Genomic DNA, 17,187 nt, shown 5'->3' on the forward strand with positions numbered 1-17,187 from the left:
GATTCTGTGTCTCCCTCTCTCTGTGACCCTCCCCTGCTCCTGCTCTCTCTCTAATTAAAAAAAAAAAAAAAACATTAAAAAAATTTAAAAAGATGCATCTTTTTCTAGTTAGATTGTTACTAGCTTCCCCTTTTCATTAGGCAAATTGGTATGATTTTTCATTTTATAACAGAGTATAAGTATAACCTGGTATCCAAACTGATAATTGGCAACATCTGTAATTCTTTAAAAAGTGATTAGGTTAAAAGGTCACCTAGGTAGATCAGTCGATTGAGCATCTGACTCTTGTTTTCGGCTCAGATCATGATCTCAGGGTTGTGGGACTGAGCCCTGAGTCAGACTCCGAGCTGAGTGTGAAGCCTGCTTAAGATTCTCCCCCCCACCCCTCCCTCCNCGGTTCATGGGTTCGAGCCCTGCATCGGGCTCTGTGCTGACAGCTAGCTCAGAGCCTAGAGCCTGTTTCAGATTCTGTATCTCCCTCTCTCTCTCTCTGACCCTCCCCTGCTCATGCTGTCTCTCTCTCTCAGAAATAAATTTTAAAAAACCTTAAAAAATTGAATATCAAAAGTAAATTTTTAAAGATTTTATAGGCAATGAAAGCAAGGCTGAAAATTGTTAATTTCTTTCACTTACCCACAATTATGTACCGAATACCAGCGATATTCCAGACCTTGTGGGAATAGCTGGAGCTTCAAGGATAAACAAGGCAAACTAAAATATTCAAGAAATATAGATTAATATCTTTCTGGCCTTGTGTTAAGAAAGAATTTATTTTAGAAAAACACAGAAAACGCTACTGTGAAATAAAAGACGGACAAACTAACACAGAGTGGTCTTCTCCATTGAGGGGACCCTGATCGGATGCCCAACTACTTTGTCAGTTACTGATCTACAGCTTGGTTGTTTCAGGCCAAAACTAAAATTGTCCATATGATTTTATAACTTTACTAGGAAAAAAATGTATCATTAGTCTAAAAACCATTTAATTTCTATAATTTTGTTTCATACACCATCAGTATTACTCTGCTTTTCTTGCAAAAAATTACAAAACCACAAATACAAATTCCACACATTTCGTACATCCATCATGTGCATCTTTGTTGTGATGAAACAGAGAATAGTAGAAGGTTCTTAAAGTTAAAAACATGTTACATGTAGACATAAAATGAAAACATTTACATGATTTCATTTAACCCATAAAGAATAAAGAAACCATTAAGATGTTAAGACTGGATATAATCCATCAAGTGAACTATGAAATAAATTTGCAAACTTACATAAATTTGTAAACCTGTTTAATATCCTGAAGAGTAATAAACTCTAACATTCAGGGCTTTTTCTCACCAAAAACAAGTCAAGGGCATCTAACTGCATCTGTCCCTTTGCATTGCTATGGATGGGAAGAGTTTGTATGACTCTCAAAAGAATTTTGGCAGTGATATCAGTTTTCTATTAATTAACCACTGGCCATACAAAATTTCTAAGTAGCTTAGTCAGTGGAAAATTAATTTAGTTGTGGATACCCCTAATAGGCTTATAATCCCAGGGGGATCTTCTAGACCCTGTCCAGCACTCCACTGAAAGAACACCCAGTAATCTCTTTTACTTATTTCCAAATCTTGGATCATTTTTCTGAACAGTCTTTTGATAGAATGGTGCCTTTCTGAACATACTTCTATTTCAAAAAAAATTTACAATGCATATGTAAAACTCCAAAATGCTTAGGGGTGGTGTTTTGTTTTGTTTTGTCTTTGAAAGAAATAAAGCCTTGGTTCCATTGTGTAATGGTTAGCACTCTGGACTCTGAAAAAAATAAAGCCTTTGATCTAAAAAATAGAGTTTACCTTAAATGTTAGAACAGAGTTGTTTGTTACATGTGTTTAATGTTAGCATGTATTCAGTGCCTCCTTCTAGACCCATTTTTGTTGTTTGAAATATAATAATTCCTCTACCCTTTTGCCCTTGGTAATCCTAAACATACTCTGAGAAGAAGTTCTCTTTTTTGATCTATTACATTTAAAAAAATTTTTTTAATGTTTTTTTATTTATTTGAGAGAGAGAGACAGAGAGAGAGACAGAGAAAGAGACAGAGAGAGAGACAGAGAGAGACAGCGTGAACAGGGGAGGGGCAGAGAGAGACACACAGAATCCGAAGCAGGCTCCAGGCTCTGAGTTAGCTGTCAGCACAGAGCCCAATGTGGGGCTCGAACCCATGAACCGTGAGATCATGACCTGAGCCAAAGTCGGAGGCTTAACCTACTGAGCCACCGAGGCACCCCGATCTATTACATTTTGGACAGCAGGAGAGTTAATTTCCATAACACAGAGTGAATCTGCTCAAAGGTCTTTGGAGTATTTAGTCTAAATGGAATAGGTTCTATTTACCATTATTCCTAGGTGGTATCCTTTTAAATATTAAAAAAAAATTATATGGTAAGAATGTTTAGAAGGCTCAATTTTATATTGAGGAATTTCATAGAGTATCTGAAGTCCTTCTGTAAAAAATCGGAGACATATAGAGACTGGCAATAGGTTGGTTTTGAATACAACTTATTATTATTATTATTATTATTTTGTCAGAGCATTTGCTCTATGTGTATCTTTAAAAAAAGGTTTTTTATTCCTTTTGAAGTTCAAAAAAAAAAAGTTTCTCTCTCTTTCTTCCTTTCCTCCCTCCCCCTGCTTGCAATCTTTGTCTCTCTCTAAAAAAAAGTTTTTTAAAAATGATTAGGTTAATCCACATTTACTGACTTTCTAGCATGTGTCAGATATCCTGGTAGGACACAGTTTCTGTTCACACCTGAGAAAGACAGCAACTACAGAAAACAGGAATAAGACTTAGAACTATCACAATTAAAAATGATTATTTTCCATGCTATTTTAAACCAAACCAAATTTTGGTACAGTAATATGGAGACATTTATAGCTAGCATCATTGGCAAATAGAATAACAATTTTGATAGTTTTTTGGTATGGTCACAGATACATGGAAACAGTTGGCCACTCTAGGACTATCTGAAGGTTACTTAGGATGAATAAACATCTTCATTTGCCCAGGATTTAGGAGTTGTCTGGGATGTGGGGCTTCTGGGCTAAAATCTGGCAAGTCCCAAGTACATCAAAGCAAATTGGTCAGATTCCTTTTGTGATGTTAAGAAACAAACAAACATCAACCAGCAAACAAAAAAGGGAAACATTATTCTAAGGGGGAAAAAAAGTCTAAGTGCTACTACTTTAGGCTAGTGACTAGTTTCAGGATACGGTTACTAAGAGATACACATTGTTTCTGCTGTAGCCCATCACTGTAGTATGAGTCATGTCACACCCACCTCTGTAAATTCCATTATTAAATGATGGGAGTTGTTTGAATCATAATTTAAATAAGAACCATTCTCAAGACTGGTACTAACTTTGATAGGTAATTCTACTCTGAATTTTAGAAGGCTGAATAACATCCTTTTTTTTTTTTTTAAATGGTTATTTATTTTTGAGAGAGAGAAAGAGCACATGCACATGAGTTGAGGAGGGGTAGGGAGAGAGAGAGAGAGAGAGAGAATCCCAGGCAGGCTCTCCGCTGTCAGCGAAGGGCCCAATGCAGGGCTCCATCCCACGAATTATGAGGTCATGACCTGAGCCGAAATCAAGATAGGATGCTTACCTGACACTGAGCCACCCAGGTGTCCCTGAATAAACTTCTTTCATCCCCAGTACATCAAAGGCCAAAAGTAAGGTCTCCTCATAGCTGAGTGCATGCAACACAGATTATGGCAGATGCTTACAGGTGAGTTAGAGAGGGGGAATAAAAGGAATCTCCAGAATAAATCAAGTGGGAACGGAATATTTATTATCCTGAAAATCTCACTATTCCCCATTTTCCATAAAATTTAGAAGAATTTACAAGTATTGTTCATGTCATTTATTCCTTATTAGCAAAGTAAGGTCAGATGATTCTTCTAAAGCAGTTTCCCTGATGTGGGTTATTGGCCAGAGCCAGACTGTAGGCTACTGGCCTACAGTCAAAGGAAGTCCACTGCTATGCCCCACATGCTGTACTGATGGTGTCATGCTCTCTGTGTGTTATGACATGACAAAGATGAAATACACCATTCAAGTTAGCCATTTCCTCAGGTGTAAAATTTGTAAAACATAAACCTCCTGATGAGATGTTGGGAGAAGCATGAAATAATATGTTAGAAGGATTGGAAGAATATAATGATTATCATAAAATCTTATTTGGATGTGATGATAAATTTAATTTCACAGAATTCCAAGAGGATAAAAAAGGAGCTCAAGTTATCAAACATGAAAACAAAGAACTTACCTGACCAGAGGATGCTAACAAATTAATCGTTGTCAGAAGCATCCAACCTCTACTGGCTTCTTCACTCTGATTGATTTCTAGGAACTGGACTATGGCCCGACTTGCAGCTTCTATAAAACCAAGGGAAAGCCATGAAATGGGGGGAAATAACACATAAAGAGGTTCTTCCTTAAAACCTGTCAAAAAATGATTATTTACAAAGCACGTGCTTTAAATCAGCACTATTACATGCCCTATGTAAAATATGTTAAAAAGAGCAGTATTTTAATGATATATCTAGACCCTTAAAGCATTATCATCATATTAATACAGAAACAAAGAAATCAACCTATATATTATAGGGACAGTTACATCATGAGCTAGTCGAAGAGAGTCATAAGAAAGGTAAAATTTGAGCTAAATGTACCTGGCAAACAAGGATATGTTTGTCTAGGAAGTGGGAGGGAAAGCAGGGAACAGAGAGATTAAAAGCACAGTATTAAAACAAAAGTGTAAATAGAAGACTGAGCCTAACATGTAAGATCAAGACAAATAACTTTAATAACATTGGGTTAATATTCTACAAGAGCATTTTGAGAATTAGAGTCTAGTGTCAACAGGAGTGATAGAAAATCAAAGTCAATTTATGAAGGAAAGTAATCTAAAGGCTGTATTTGACTCTCTGGGCAAGAGAAAGTAAATGTAGCTTCCTGAGCAAGGTAGATGATAAAAGGATTACTCTAAGACTATTCACTAGTGAGCAGAAGACAGACTGGCAAGGCAGAGACTCTGGTGGAGATGAAATAAATCAGGAGGCTGCCCCAGGGATACACACAAGGGGCGACTTGAGCAGCAGCTGACAGTAGGAACGGTGAGTGTCAGCCACAGAACTGCACTGTTGGAAGAATATGTCAAGTAAATTCAGTCGATTATGTCTTCAGAGGTAAGGGTAAATGGACAAATCCCTAAGCCGTGCACTTCATTTCATCAGCAGAGAGTTAATCAATTTTTCTATCAATATTTGAGATGAATTGAAGTTGTCAGAAAATGTGTGCAATCTGTTCACTTAACAAAAACAACCTGATAAGCTGCTAATGTACACTTAACACACATCATAAAAATGCAGTATGCAGAATAAACAGAATTTAGGTGGCCTTAGAGGTATTTTTTTTCTTCCATTTAAGACAATCAATATAAAAGTATGTCATTAAATAATTGAGTGAATACAAGACTTACATAAAATACTGGGCTGGGCATATTTTATCTTTATAAACTTCCATTTGAAAGAATATTTTAACAGGAAAAACTTTTAAATAGTTTATTTTTACTAAGTCTTAACTGTATAACAAACATACTGTTTTAAGTACCTGAAGATTTAACCCATTTAATCTTTATAAGAACTTATGAGCTATTTTCTATTACTGTACCCCTTGTACCAATACAAATTGAGAAACAGGGAAGATGAGTAATTTGCCTAGAGCCACACAGCTAGTCGGTGACAGAACGTTCATTCAAATCTAAGCTGTCTAGCCTGCAAGAGATAAAGGTAGGGATAAAATTTACTGAAACATGGAAGCCAACAGAAGCCTGGCTTATTTCTAATATTTCAATATCTGAAAAGTGTTGAAATTATTGTATTCATAATTTGAGTGATTTGTAGTCTCTCATCCCTCTCTAGAAAATAAGCACCATGGGAGGAGACTCCTCGTCCACCTCATTCACTGCCAGACCCTAGTATAAAGCACATCACTGACACTAAGTAAGTGCTCAATACATATATGTTCAATGAGTGACTAAATCAACCCAGGGAGATCAAAGGAGGACGAGATCAGCTTGTTAGGAACATCAACAGTGTTTGAATTGACTATGGATAACAGAGATTCCTGGACATTCAGAAAAGGGGAGTAATAATATGAAGAAAGCAATGTTTAAGGCTGGTTACACTGTGAGGTGCTCATTAGAGAGGGGAGCAAACAAATAAAAGAATGCCACAGAGAAACATTCTTTGGCAACTGTGGTTTGAGATCACTGGTAAAAATTGATCTGCAAATTTTTCTTGCAAACCTGTAATGGACCAATTTGTTACATAGTCCTCCTTCCTTGCTAGGAATTAAATGCTCCTGTAAGGAAGATGACTCCTTTCTAGTGAGTAATATTGTCAAAGGCTGACATGCTATGCTTTCATCTCCAAGGCAACTTTGGTGTCAAACTGTGCATTTCCAATTTCTTAACTCAACATACTAAAAAGCTACTTGCAGTCTTCAAATGGATTATTCCACAGTGAAATCAATGTAACAAAATTCTATTTCATAACAACAACAAAACATGAACTGGGCAATACCACCTATGCTTCTGACAGAAGGCAAAAAGAAAACAGACATTGAAGAACTAAACTGACTTCAAGAGACAAAATTACCTCCCAGGTACAAAAGCGAAAGAGCTATTAATAAAATACATTTTGGGTGAATCTGAATACCACGCTTTTTTTTTTTTAATGTATCACTATTAATGTTAAAAGCGAATTGGACAAAGATATATTTTCTGCTATTTAATAAGTTGTCAATTATGAACAAGGAAGGCTAATACTTATTTTGAGAACCAAAACACCAAAAATGTACTCTTGGCTTGCAACAGTTCTTCTATTTGAGTAATGGTGGGCATTTATACAAATGTGTGGTTTCTCTTGTTTCAGTTGACAATGAATATAAGATATTATTCCTCAGGATAAGAAAGGACAAATAAGGATTTTTAAGGCCTTCAATATTCTATTTGTTATTAAACATTACAACATTTCAATGGATTGCTGAGCTGATTAAATAATATATGTGAAAAAGATCAAGACAGTGTAATTATTAACAGTATCTAATAAACTTTCCAAATTAATAACAACTACTCTTTTTTGAGAGGAATGTGGAGAAGACCTCAAAAACAAAAGATCTTTACATAACAAATGTATTCATAAGAACTAATTTACTCTCACCTACTTATTTCAGTATGTTGCCCTTCAAAGCACTTTAATGGGATCTCCCACTCTGTATTTAAATGAGTCAAGAAGGTCACTGTAAAAGTATTTAACATCAGTTGCTATCTTTAAAAAATTATATATACTAGAAAGTAATTTTAAATTAAACCTCCGTAAATTATAGTTTCTTAAAACTTGGAAAGAAAAACAGTTCTAGTAAAAAAAAAAATTGCATTAGAACCTTTTAATTTCACTAATGTTTAACAAATAAAAATTTAAATGACTTAAGGTTATAAGAGTTACTGAAAGGACGTATTAACCCATCTTGAGAGTTGCCAATCACTCGATTCAAGCTTTAGCTTTCACACTGCATTTCAATACATATAGTTAGCCGAAAAATACAGAAATGGAGTTAGTAGAGCTCATTATTAGATTAAGTAAGACTAGAATGAAGACAATTTTAAAAGAATTTAAATAGCAAATGTAAGTGATTTCTGTTAGACAATATTCAGAACAATCAGAATGCAAAACTTGTTAATAGTAAGTGTGATACAATTCTTCCTTTGCATTTAAAGCACAGTCCTTTTCAAACTGATGCAACAGGATGATAATGTGAGACACATTAACAGTATTATTACATTTTCTTCGTTAATGATGAAACCAAGCCCTAAAAACTCCTTCCCATCTCCAAAAAACTTTCACAAGTTAGTCAGAAAAATAGTATTAGAACTCATAGCCTCCATGCTTTTTTTTTTTTTTTTTCCATTTGATAATACATAACCACACCTTGGGAATGAAATTACCTGAGGGTGTTGTGGCTTTGAAATCCTTGGAGGACAGCGGGGCACACTGTTTTTCTGTTTAAAAAAAGAGGCTGGGTTGTCTACTTGGAGATTCACTACATTATACTAATCCCGCCACAAGATGCTATATGAGACGCCAATTGTGGCGTTAACCAGCTTCTCTGTCACCAGGACACTGCCCACAGGAAAGCACACCACTGTATTTAATAGTGGCACTTATCATGCAGCAACGTCAGTAATAATAACCTGAAAATACTAGTTTTACATGGGTGGAGATTTTTTGCTCCAGTGATGTAAACTGACCAAGTGCCCTGAGAACTAAGCTGACTGCATAGGTGAACTTAACAAATAACTACAATGAGAAAAAAATCTTTAGGGCGGCCTGGCTGGTTCAGTCGGTTGAGCATCCAACTCTTCATTTCAGCTCAGATCATAATCCCAGGGCTGTGGGATTGAGTTCTGGGTTGGGTTCCCACGGAGCATGGGACCTGCTTAAGATTCTCTCTCCCTCTCCTTCTGCCCTTTACCCACACACACACACTTTCTCTTTCTCTCTGTGTCTCTCTAAAAAAATAAAAACAAAAAAGTAAACTAAATTTTAAAAAATATTAGGCTATACACTGCACATGATATGACCACAAAATTATAAATTTTCTCAAATTAGTTGAAAGTCACTACCTATTTTTAACAAAAGCCACATGGCAACAACCAAGAGAGAATTGCATTGCAGGAAACAAAACTAGAACTATCAAGTTGCCCTAATGTATTACACTTCAGTTCATGCATCCATTTTGCGTGTTTCCATTTTTACTAACTTCTGATGGACAGATTCAAAAAACAAAATTGCAGATTAGCATATCTTCCTACTGACATAGCTGCAACCCATGTTCAAAGTGATCTGATAATTGTGTGAGTGATAATTAGGTAACAAACAAGATAACAAGTATTTCACACCAAATTCAGAGTAGTCCTAAAAAAAATAATCTTGCCATGATGCACCACAAATACAGAAAACTTTCAAATGAGTAACAGAGGGCTCATTTTACCTGTCTTTTTTTGGAGAAATATTATGTGCATATAAATTATTGCAAAATTACTTTCAATGATAACTTTCTTGAAATAAAAGGTTATACGAGGTATCAAAAGTAGCCAAACTTTTGGACACAAAAAGTAGAATGATGCCAAGGGTGGAGAAGGAAGAAATGGGGAATTGCTGTTTAAAAAAGTTTATAAAGTTACAGTTATACAAGATAAAAAAAAGTTCAAGAGATCTCTTGTACAACATTGTGCTGAGAGCAAACTGTGCCATACACTTGAAAATTTGTTAGGAGGGTGGATCTCGTGTTTTTTACTGCAATAAAAATCAATCATTCAGAAAATAAGAATGAGTTACAAGAGGTAAGATGATTCAGAATGTACCTGGATCTTAAAAATGTGATTTTTTTAGTAGAAAAATCAAAAGATCAAAAAATCTCCATGAAATCTCCATTTTTGATAACGACACTGACTGAAAGAAACTTCCAACATTCAAGACTATAAATAAAAGGACAAGGATTTCCAGTCAGGGTTCTTTAATAAGACTGACGAAGGAGATACACCAAAACTATGCTTTTCTCTCTTACACATCAGCTAAGTCTGGCTTTTCTAACACTACTCCAATTCTCAATGCATTTTAAAAAAATAAACAACCAAACAGAAATCCTATATCAAAAATCAGTAAAAAGTTACTGAGCATCTCATCTGTAACAAGTAGTCTTCTAGGTGATACAGGGCTGAACACAACAGACAATCAAATTAAATAAGCAAGCAAGTTACTTTCAGACGACAAACCTCTGGAGGAAGTACTTAAGGTGACAGACTAAAATACTCACTGGTGTGGGGACAAGATAAAGGATCTGAGATGGGGTGATCAGGAAAGTTTTCTCTTGTGGAGGTAAAATCTACAAAAACTGAATTGCATCTCAATTCAATGGATTCTGAAGTTAATAAATTTCAAAAGTTTAAAACTAAAAATTATATGGAATTACATGATCTGGAAAAATAGATCTTAAGAAGATCTGGAAAATAAGAAGTGATTAATGGAGGAGGAGTGCAGGGTGCTCTATGTACTATGTTTGCAGCTTCCTAGAAGTCTATAATTATTTCAAAACAAAAAGTTTTTAAAAACCTTGTGCAACTATTACTATGTTTAACAATGAATGATACATCCTATACTCCATTTAAGGTACTTTTCATAATGTTGAATAAACTGCCCTACATATGTAAAATCATTAGAGGATTTAGGAAAAGAAATCTCCAGTGCAGGAAAGTGTTTTTCTATAAGCATGCAGATTACATATTTAAAAAGACAGCAAGAGAAAAGTGACCATAATTACAGTTTCGGGAATATCTTATTCTAATCTAGGGATAGCACTCAAGTAAGAAACTGCAGTGACAAGAGTAAGTAGAGAACAGAACAATGTCCCTTCGTGTTACCTGTTTAAAATAGCTAAGAATGCATAAAACACACAAATCTTATATTTAAGACCAATTTCTCAGTTCTATAGGAATAACTGAAATCAGGAAAGATGAAAAGGATGCAGTCCCACAGGGAGTGGAGAAGGGAGAAGGCAGGGGTGGGAGGTGACCTTAAACTATCTTACCACCTTGGACTGGACTTGTTTCCGAGACTGCAAGTACAATTAAAATGATCTCACTTTAAAATCCACACAACAATTAACATAAAGCACTATGTCTGAATAAGAGATTTAGTATCAATCTAAAAATATTTTAATGGCTGTTGTTCCATAGACTCGAAAGAGACTTAACAGCTCCAGATAAAGCTGGAAGGTTGTGCACATGCACTTATCTCTGCTCTCTCCCGAAGCCGCACTTCTGTGGACTGAATTGTGCCTCCCCTGCCCCAAATTCCTATGCTGAAGCACTAACTCCTAATATGTTGGTAACAGAGATGGAGTCTTTTGGAGAGAATCAAGGTTCAGACGCAGTCATGATGGAGTTTTCCTGATGGGGTTAATGTCCTTATAAGAAGAGACACCAGAGCTCTCTTTCTCCAGGTGAGGCCACTGTGATGTGCCATTTGCAGTCAGGAAGAGAGATCTTACCAGGAACCAATCCTGCTGGCACTGACCTTAGACTTCCAGTCTCCAGAAGTAGGAAGAAATATTTCTGTTATTTAAGTCACTGGTCTATGGTGTTTTGTTATGGCAACTTAAGCAGATTAATACACCCACTAAAATGGTTATGAAAGGATTTTTTAAAAAGCCTAAATCCATAAGGACAAAGAGAATAGGAAAGATGAAAGCAACATTTTGGATACTAAAATAGCAGAGAGGTTAGTGGTAACTGATTTAGCAAACTCTAGAATCTTAAAGCAAGTGCAGGGAAAAAGGAAAAGCAGCTAAACTACAACAGAGCCCCAAGAGGCACAGGAATGGGTGGCACCAGGTACCTTTGGATGCAGAGGTAAACATGGGAGTGTACACAGAAGGCCTTGTGAAAGCCAGTTAAAGAGCAGTGAGCCCCCCCATCCCACTATGTGGGCACCAGACCGGAGGTCTGTTCACTAGAAAGAGTGAGAGCAGGGCATGTGTTGAGGCTGGGGTAGGGGGTAAGCCCACCACACCAGGCAGAGCTGCAGGCTCGGGGAGATCAAACAGAAGCCTACACATCGAATGCTGAGGGTCCTCAGACCGTTCCCCTATGTGGCTTCCAGAATGCTGAGAGGCAGACATGGATCTTCCAAGTAGAAATGGGACGTTCCTCACTGGGGACTCTGCCTAGCTCAGGGGAGAGAATTAAGAGAACAACCTAGCCAGATCACACTGGCCCACAGTTTCAAGCCCCACCCACAACTGTGGAGCCACCTGGCAGCTTTCTACAGCTCCGTTCTTACACAGGAGCAGATGGCCAAGGAAGGGTTCTAACCTAAAAGACAGACAAAACCAAATTAACAAAAAAGGCAACCTGAAAGAAACAGAACTAAAAAGAGAATATATGAAAGAATACACATCAATATAAAAAGAAACTCTTAGGAATTAAAATTATAATGTCACAAATTTAAAAAAAAAACTCCATAGAAGGGATGGATGAAACATTCTTAGCAAGTGGAGTCAAAAACCAAAAATATAAATAAAAGAAAATAAAACGGAAAGGACAGTCTTAGAGGTACATCTGACTAAAAAAGAAAACTGAACAGAGGATATTATTATACAAACAATTCATGAAACTTTCCCAAAATTATAAAGGATGTGAATTCCCAGATTGCAAGGTCCAATGAGTATTCAGCATCATGTATAAGAATATCTGCTCCAAGGCATGTTATCATGACATTCTAGAATAGGAGGGCCAAAGAAAGGATCCTAAATGCTCTTATGAAAAAAGAAGAAAAAAAAAAAGCAGGTCACAGAAAGAAATCAAGAATCCAGTTAGCTTCGGATTTCTCAATAGCAGCGTAGGAGTCTAGAATATGAAGGAGAAATTATTTTTAAATTCTAAACATAAAATGATTTCCAACCTAGAATCTGATACCGACTGAAAGAGGGACAGGATAAATGCAATGCAAGCTGCAAATTTTCCAAAATGACCCCGAGAGGTCACCCTGGGCTGCCTGGAGAAGGATCCAACTAAGACATCCCTTCCTGACTGTGTCCCCAAGGGAGCTGCTAGACCTAACTCAGCTTCCCATGACATTGGTAGCTTCCGCTCTGCTGGAGGAGGGCCTATAACCTCCCCTGGGTCCCAAAGTCTCCTGGGGCTAAACGGCTAGCATCTGCAAACAACTGCTTATACACATCTAACAATGTGTATAACACATCTACTGGATATTCAAATCCAGTACTCAAACAGCCTAAATCATAAGCAGTTTGTGTATTTCTTCACTAATAAGGTTGCATTCATGCTTGTGCTTTAGAAATCGAGGGGCACCAGGAATCACCCAAGCACTTTTTAAAAAGTATTTACTTTCAGAGGGAAAGAGACAGAGACAGAACGTGAGTGGGGGAGGGGCAGAGAGAGAAGGAGACACAGAATCCAAAGCAAGCTCTAGAGTCTGAGCTGTCAGCACAGAGTCTGACATGGGGCTCGAACCCAAGAGCCAAGAGATCACAACCTGAACCGAAGTCGGACGCTCAGCCCACTGAGCCACGCAGGAGCCCCTTCCACGCACTGTTTTGTGAAATAATGAGGGTTGTGGACCTGCTCATTCTTTTCTCTTGCTGACCCCTGGTTTTATAAGTTTCCCCTTTCTACTATAAACCTGTAACATGTGTTGTTCTAAGCCCTGGTAGCTGAAAGGCTGTCAGCCTAAAGACATCACCTTTCTTGGTAAAGACCAAGGAAACCATCTTACACAGGAATAGTCATAAAAATTTTCACTCACGAGAACTCTAAAGAACAAAACAAAAACACACATATACACATATAAAACCCCAAACCAAAGGTAACTCCCCTGCACTTTTCTCAGGAAGCTGCTGGAAAAGATGCCTTTGTTAAGGCAATTTTTGGTTAAAACAATTTTTTTGTTAAAAATTAGTCTGAGAAAAAAAAAAGATGCCAGGAGGTTCAAGAAACACAGGCTCCATCCCAAAGACGTAGAAAGGCATCCCAGATGACGTGAGTGGAAATGTAAAAAGGACAGCTGTGCGGCTGGCCTAGAGAGAAACCACCACAGATTAAAGCAAGCCAGAAAGTTCTAGAAGAGATATCTGCAAGAAGATGAAACTGACAGGATACCTGATGCCTTCAGTCATATTGAAGGGAGATGTAGGAAAACATTTAGAAATAGGAGATACATGTATGATGAAAATTCAGAAAACTAGTTAAAAAAAAAAAAAGGCAATTATTAACCCAGATAGAGGAGGGAGAGAAGTTCCCAAGAAAGGGAACCATAGCGTACCATACAGCTCATCTTAAAATAGCGTTTTAACTCTATAATACTGATGTAATCAAACTGCAACAGAACAATATTGGAGGGGTGAATTTAGGAAGCAGGCATGTATAGGTAGTGGTGGTGAACTTAAGAGAGTGAAAGTCTCATTTTCTTTTGTGGGAAATCAAGACAGTATCTAAATGTGAGAAGACAAGGGCACACTGTAAATACAGATTATTTAGAGACACAAGAGGTAAATGCTAAACAAAAATTAAAAGAGCTGAAAAGTGACTGAGTGAGAAATGGAGCTGAACAAAGATGGTGGACGGGAGATGCTGTTTTCAGTAAACCTTTTAACTACCTCACCCTTAAAACTATGTGTCTAGAGGCACCTGGGTGGCTCAGTGGTTTAAACATCCGACTCTTTATTTTAGCTAGGTCATGATCTCACAGTTCATGAGATCGAGCCCTGTGTCAGGCTCTGTGCTGTCCACAAGGAACCCAATTGGGATTCTCTCTCTCTGTCCCTCTCCCACTGTGCTCTGTCTCCCTTTCTCTCTCAAAAAATAAACTTTAAAAAAGAAAAAAACACAACCCAAAACTATGTGCCTATATAATTTTAATAAAACTAAATTTAAAAAAAGATTATAGGAGTGCCTGGGTAGCTCAACCTTCAACTCTTGATTTCTAGGTCATGATCTCATGGTTTTATGGGTTCAAGCCCCATGTCAGGCTCTGCACTGACCATGTAGAACCTGCTTGGGATTCTCTCATTCATTCTATCTCTCTCTCTCTCTCTCTCTCCCTCCCTCCCTCCCTTGCTCATGCCCTCTCAGACTCTCTCAAGATAAATAAACTTCAAAAAAAAATTACATAACAAAACCATTACTGTTACTACTGGAAAAATAATTTGATGGGCTGAAAAGATAAGTGACTGTCCAAGGGGACATTATAAACAGAATTTAAATCAATTTATCAGTCTAAAATAAGCTTCAAAATAAGAAAGCTATCACTCAAACAACCATTACACAACCAAAATAATAAAACAAAATAAAGATTAAAAATCCATCACACATGTTGCTAATGTAAAAAATGACTAAAGGTAAATAACATCAAGAAAGTGTATTTTAATCTTTTTTTTTTTTTTTTAATATTTTTTATTTATTTCTAGGAGACAGAGAGACAGCGTGAGCAGGGGAGGGTCAGAGAGAGAGGGAGTCACAGACTCAAACAGGCTCTAGGCTCTGAGCTGGCAGTCAGCACAGAGCCTGACGCGGGGCTCGAACCCACGAACCGTGAAATCATGACCTAAGCGAAAGTCGGACACCTAACCGACTAAGCCACCCAGGCGCCCCAAGTGTATTTTAATCTTAAATAAAGGGATGATACTTTAGGAAGTCTGAAATTACCGAATGACGAATAAGAATTTTCAGGCAGCATTCATAAAGGCTTACTGTATGTGTAGATCACAAGTTATACAAAGGCCCCAAAATAATTTATGGTCTACTAGGAAGATAAAGACACACACAAATAACCACTGATGGTGTTGAGGAACAAAGAGTAGCTCCGAACAGAAAGTTTTCCCTTTGATTAAGGGAGTCGAGAGACATTCCATCAGAGAAGTGTGAGTTAATCCAAGCTTCAAGGATGCAGACACGCTGGGATGGAAGATGATTCTCCCTTCTGGGAGAAGCATCGTAACAAAAGGATAAAAATAAGAGCACAGATAGGTTTGGGACTAGAAGCAGCTCGGTCTGGTTGATATATAGAAAGGAAAACAAGAAATAAAAAGGTAGACTGAAAAAAAAATACTTATGGCCAGATCCTGGGTTTGCTTTGAATGTCACCCTAGGAATTTGATTTTGTTCAGAAGGAAACAGTATTGTTGGGGGAACAGGGTGAGGGTGGCAGGTCCAAGGACAGTGGCCTTGAGTACAAGCGCTCCACTTGGGATATGTTGAACCACCCAAAGCAGAGATGACTATGAGAATGGGAACGGGAAAGGGTAATTAAATTCCACATGGAGGGCAAGAAACTCACATGGATAAAACTGGGTCAATTTTCTGTTTAATTTTAACAGCACTTTTTTACCAAACTGCCCATTCAAATAGCTTTTGCTGGTTTCAGTAAAAATACCTGTGGATTTGTTTGATGCTCTCCTTCGAATTTCTGTCACCATCAGTCGTGAGACTTGGGTTGTGAACTGCAGAAGGTCAGAAAATTTTTCTGTCATTGTATTTGGCGGAGCATTTCCAAAAACCTGGGATGAAAAAAATGACAATTTTACTGAAGCATTGTAAACTTCTGTCTTTCATTCTGTGAATTTCTAAGTGTGGAATGACTTGAAAATCAAGTCAGAAAAGTATTCTTACACAGCTATTTTGAATCTGAATAATATGTTTAAAATACAGCTCTTTCCATAAATCACACGTAGCCACATTTCCTAGTATATATTATATAATCTTTTGAATAATTAAATAAATGAAATCTAAAAAAGCCAAGACTAGTTATCTATAAAATGTGAACCGACCTTATTGATAAACTTTAGAAAGTATAAGGTTTCTCTGGGGAGATCTAAATTAGGAATTTAGAGAAAAATTGCAAGGTTTTTCAATGGAGTACCTAGCATACATCAGATGGTGAAAAGCAGGGTTTTCTCTATGGCTAAGTCCTAGGCTGAATATAGAATTCACTAAATTCATGTTATATATAGCTCAGAATTTCTAAATTCTAACCACAACAATTCCCAAAAGAAGACTGGTAGGAAAAAGACTAGAATAAAGAAAATGAATAATAAGGTCACAAAATACACGTTTTCATAAAAATCTAAGATACAAGAACTTTAGAATACATAATTGAAGATAAACCAACGTGGGGTCAGCAAGGAGAACGAGAAAATGAGACCTGGACCAACGATCATAGGAAAAGAAATGGAATTATAATGGCAATATAACTGAATGTATCCTGAAATATTGTTTTAAAAAATGTTCTTTACAGCTAAAAGAAAATCCTGTCTTGTAAAACTATTATAATAGCTCTCTATTAAAATACTCATCACAGTATTTTGTATTCTTATTATCTGGTCAAAAGTCACTATAAAGGGAGGAAGCACATCTTATTTTCTGGGGCAGGGGGAACATTGATTATTCATCTTTGTATTCTACCTTGCCTTAACTTACAGGGATGTTCACTAAATATGAATGTTCATTTATATGCTGTCTCCACACACAACAAAGTCTAGAGAACATTTAAG

At 36.9% G+C, this 17,187-nt stretch overlaps 1 protein-coding gene across 4 annotated transcripts in view; it reads right to left on the reverse strand.

Moving 5' to 3' along the window:
• Positions 1-17,187, reverse strand: part of WDFY3 (WD repeat and FYVE domain containing 3) — a 240,653-nt gene that overhangs the window by 152,817 nt on the left and 70,649 nt on the right. For all 4 annotated transcript variants that reach the window (XM_039217080.1, XM_039217078.1, XM_039217079.1 and 1 more), the window contains exons 3-4: positions 16,071-16,194; positions 4,322-4,431 (exon numbers count right to left, since the gene is read on the reverse strand). In XM_039217080.1, the coding sequence (XP_039073011.1) occupies positions 4,322-4,431; positions 16,071-16,194 (234 nt within the window). The remainder of the gene's footprint in view (positions 1-4,321; positions 4,432-16,070; positions 16,195-17,187) is intronic.

This window comes from Hyaena hyaena, unplaced genomic scaffold, assembly GCF_003009895.1.
Source record: "Hyaena hyaena isolate Hyena2069 unplaced genomic scaffold, ASM300989v1 scaffold_664, whole genome shotgun sequence".
Taxonomy (NCBI): Eukaryota; Metazoa; Chordata; class Mammalia; order Carnivora; family Hyaenidae; genus Hyaena; species Hyaena hyaena.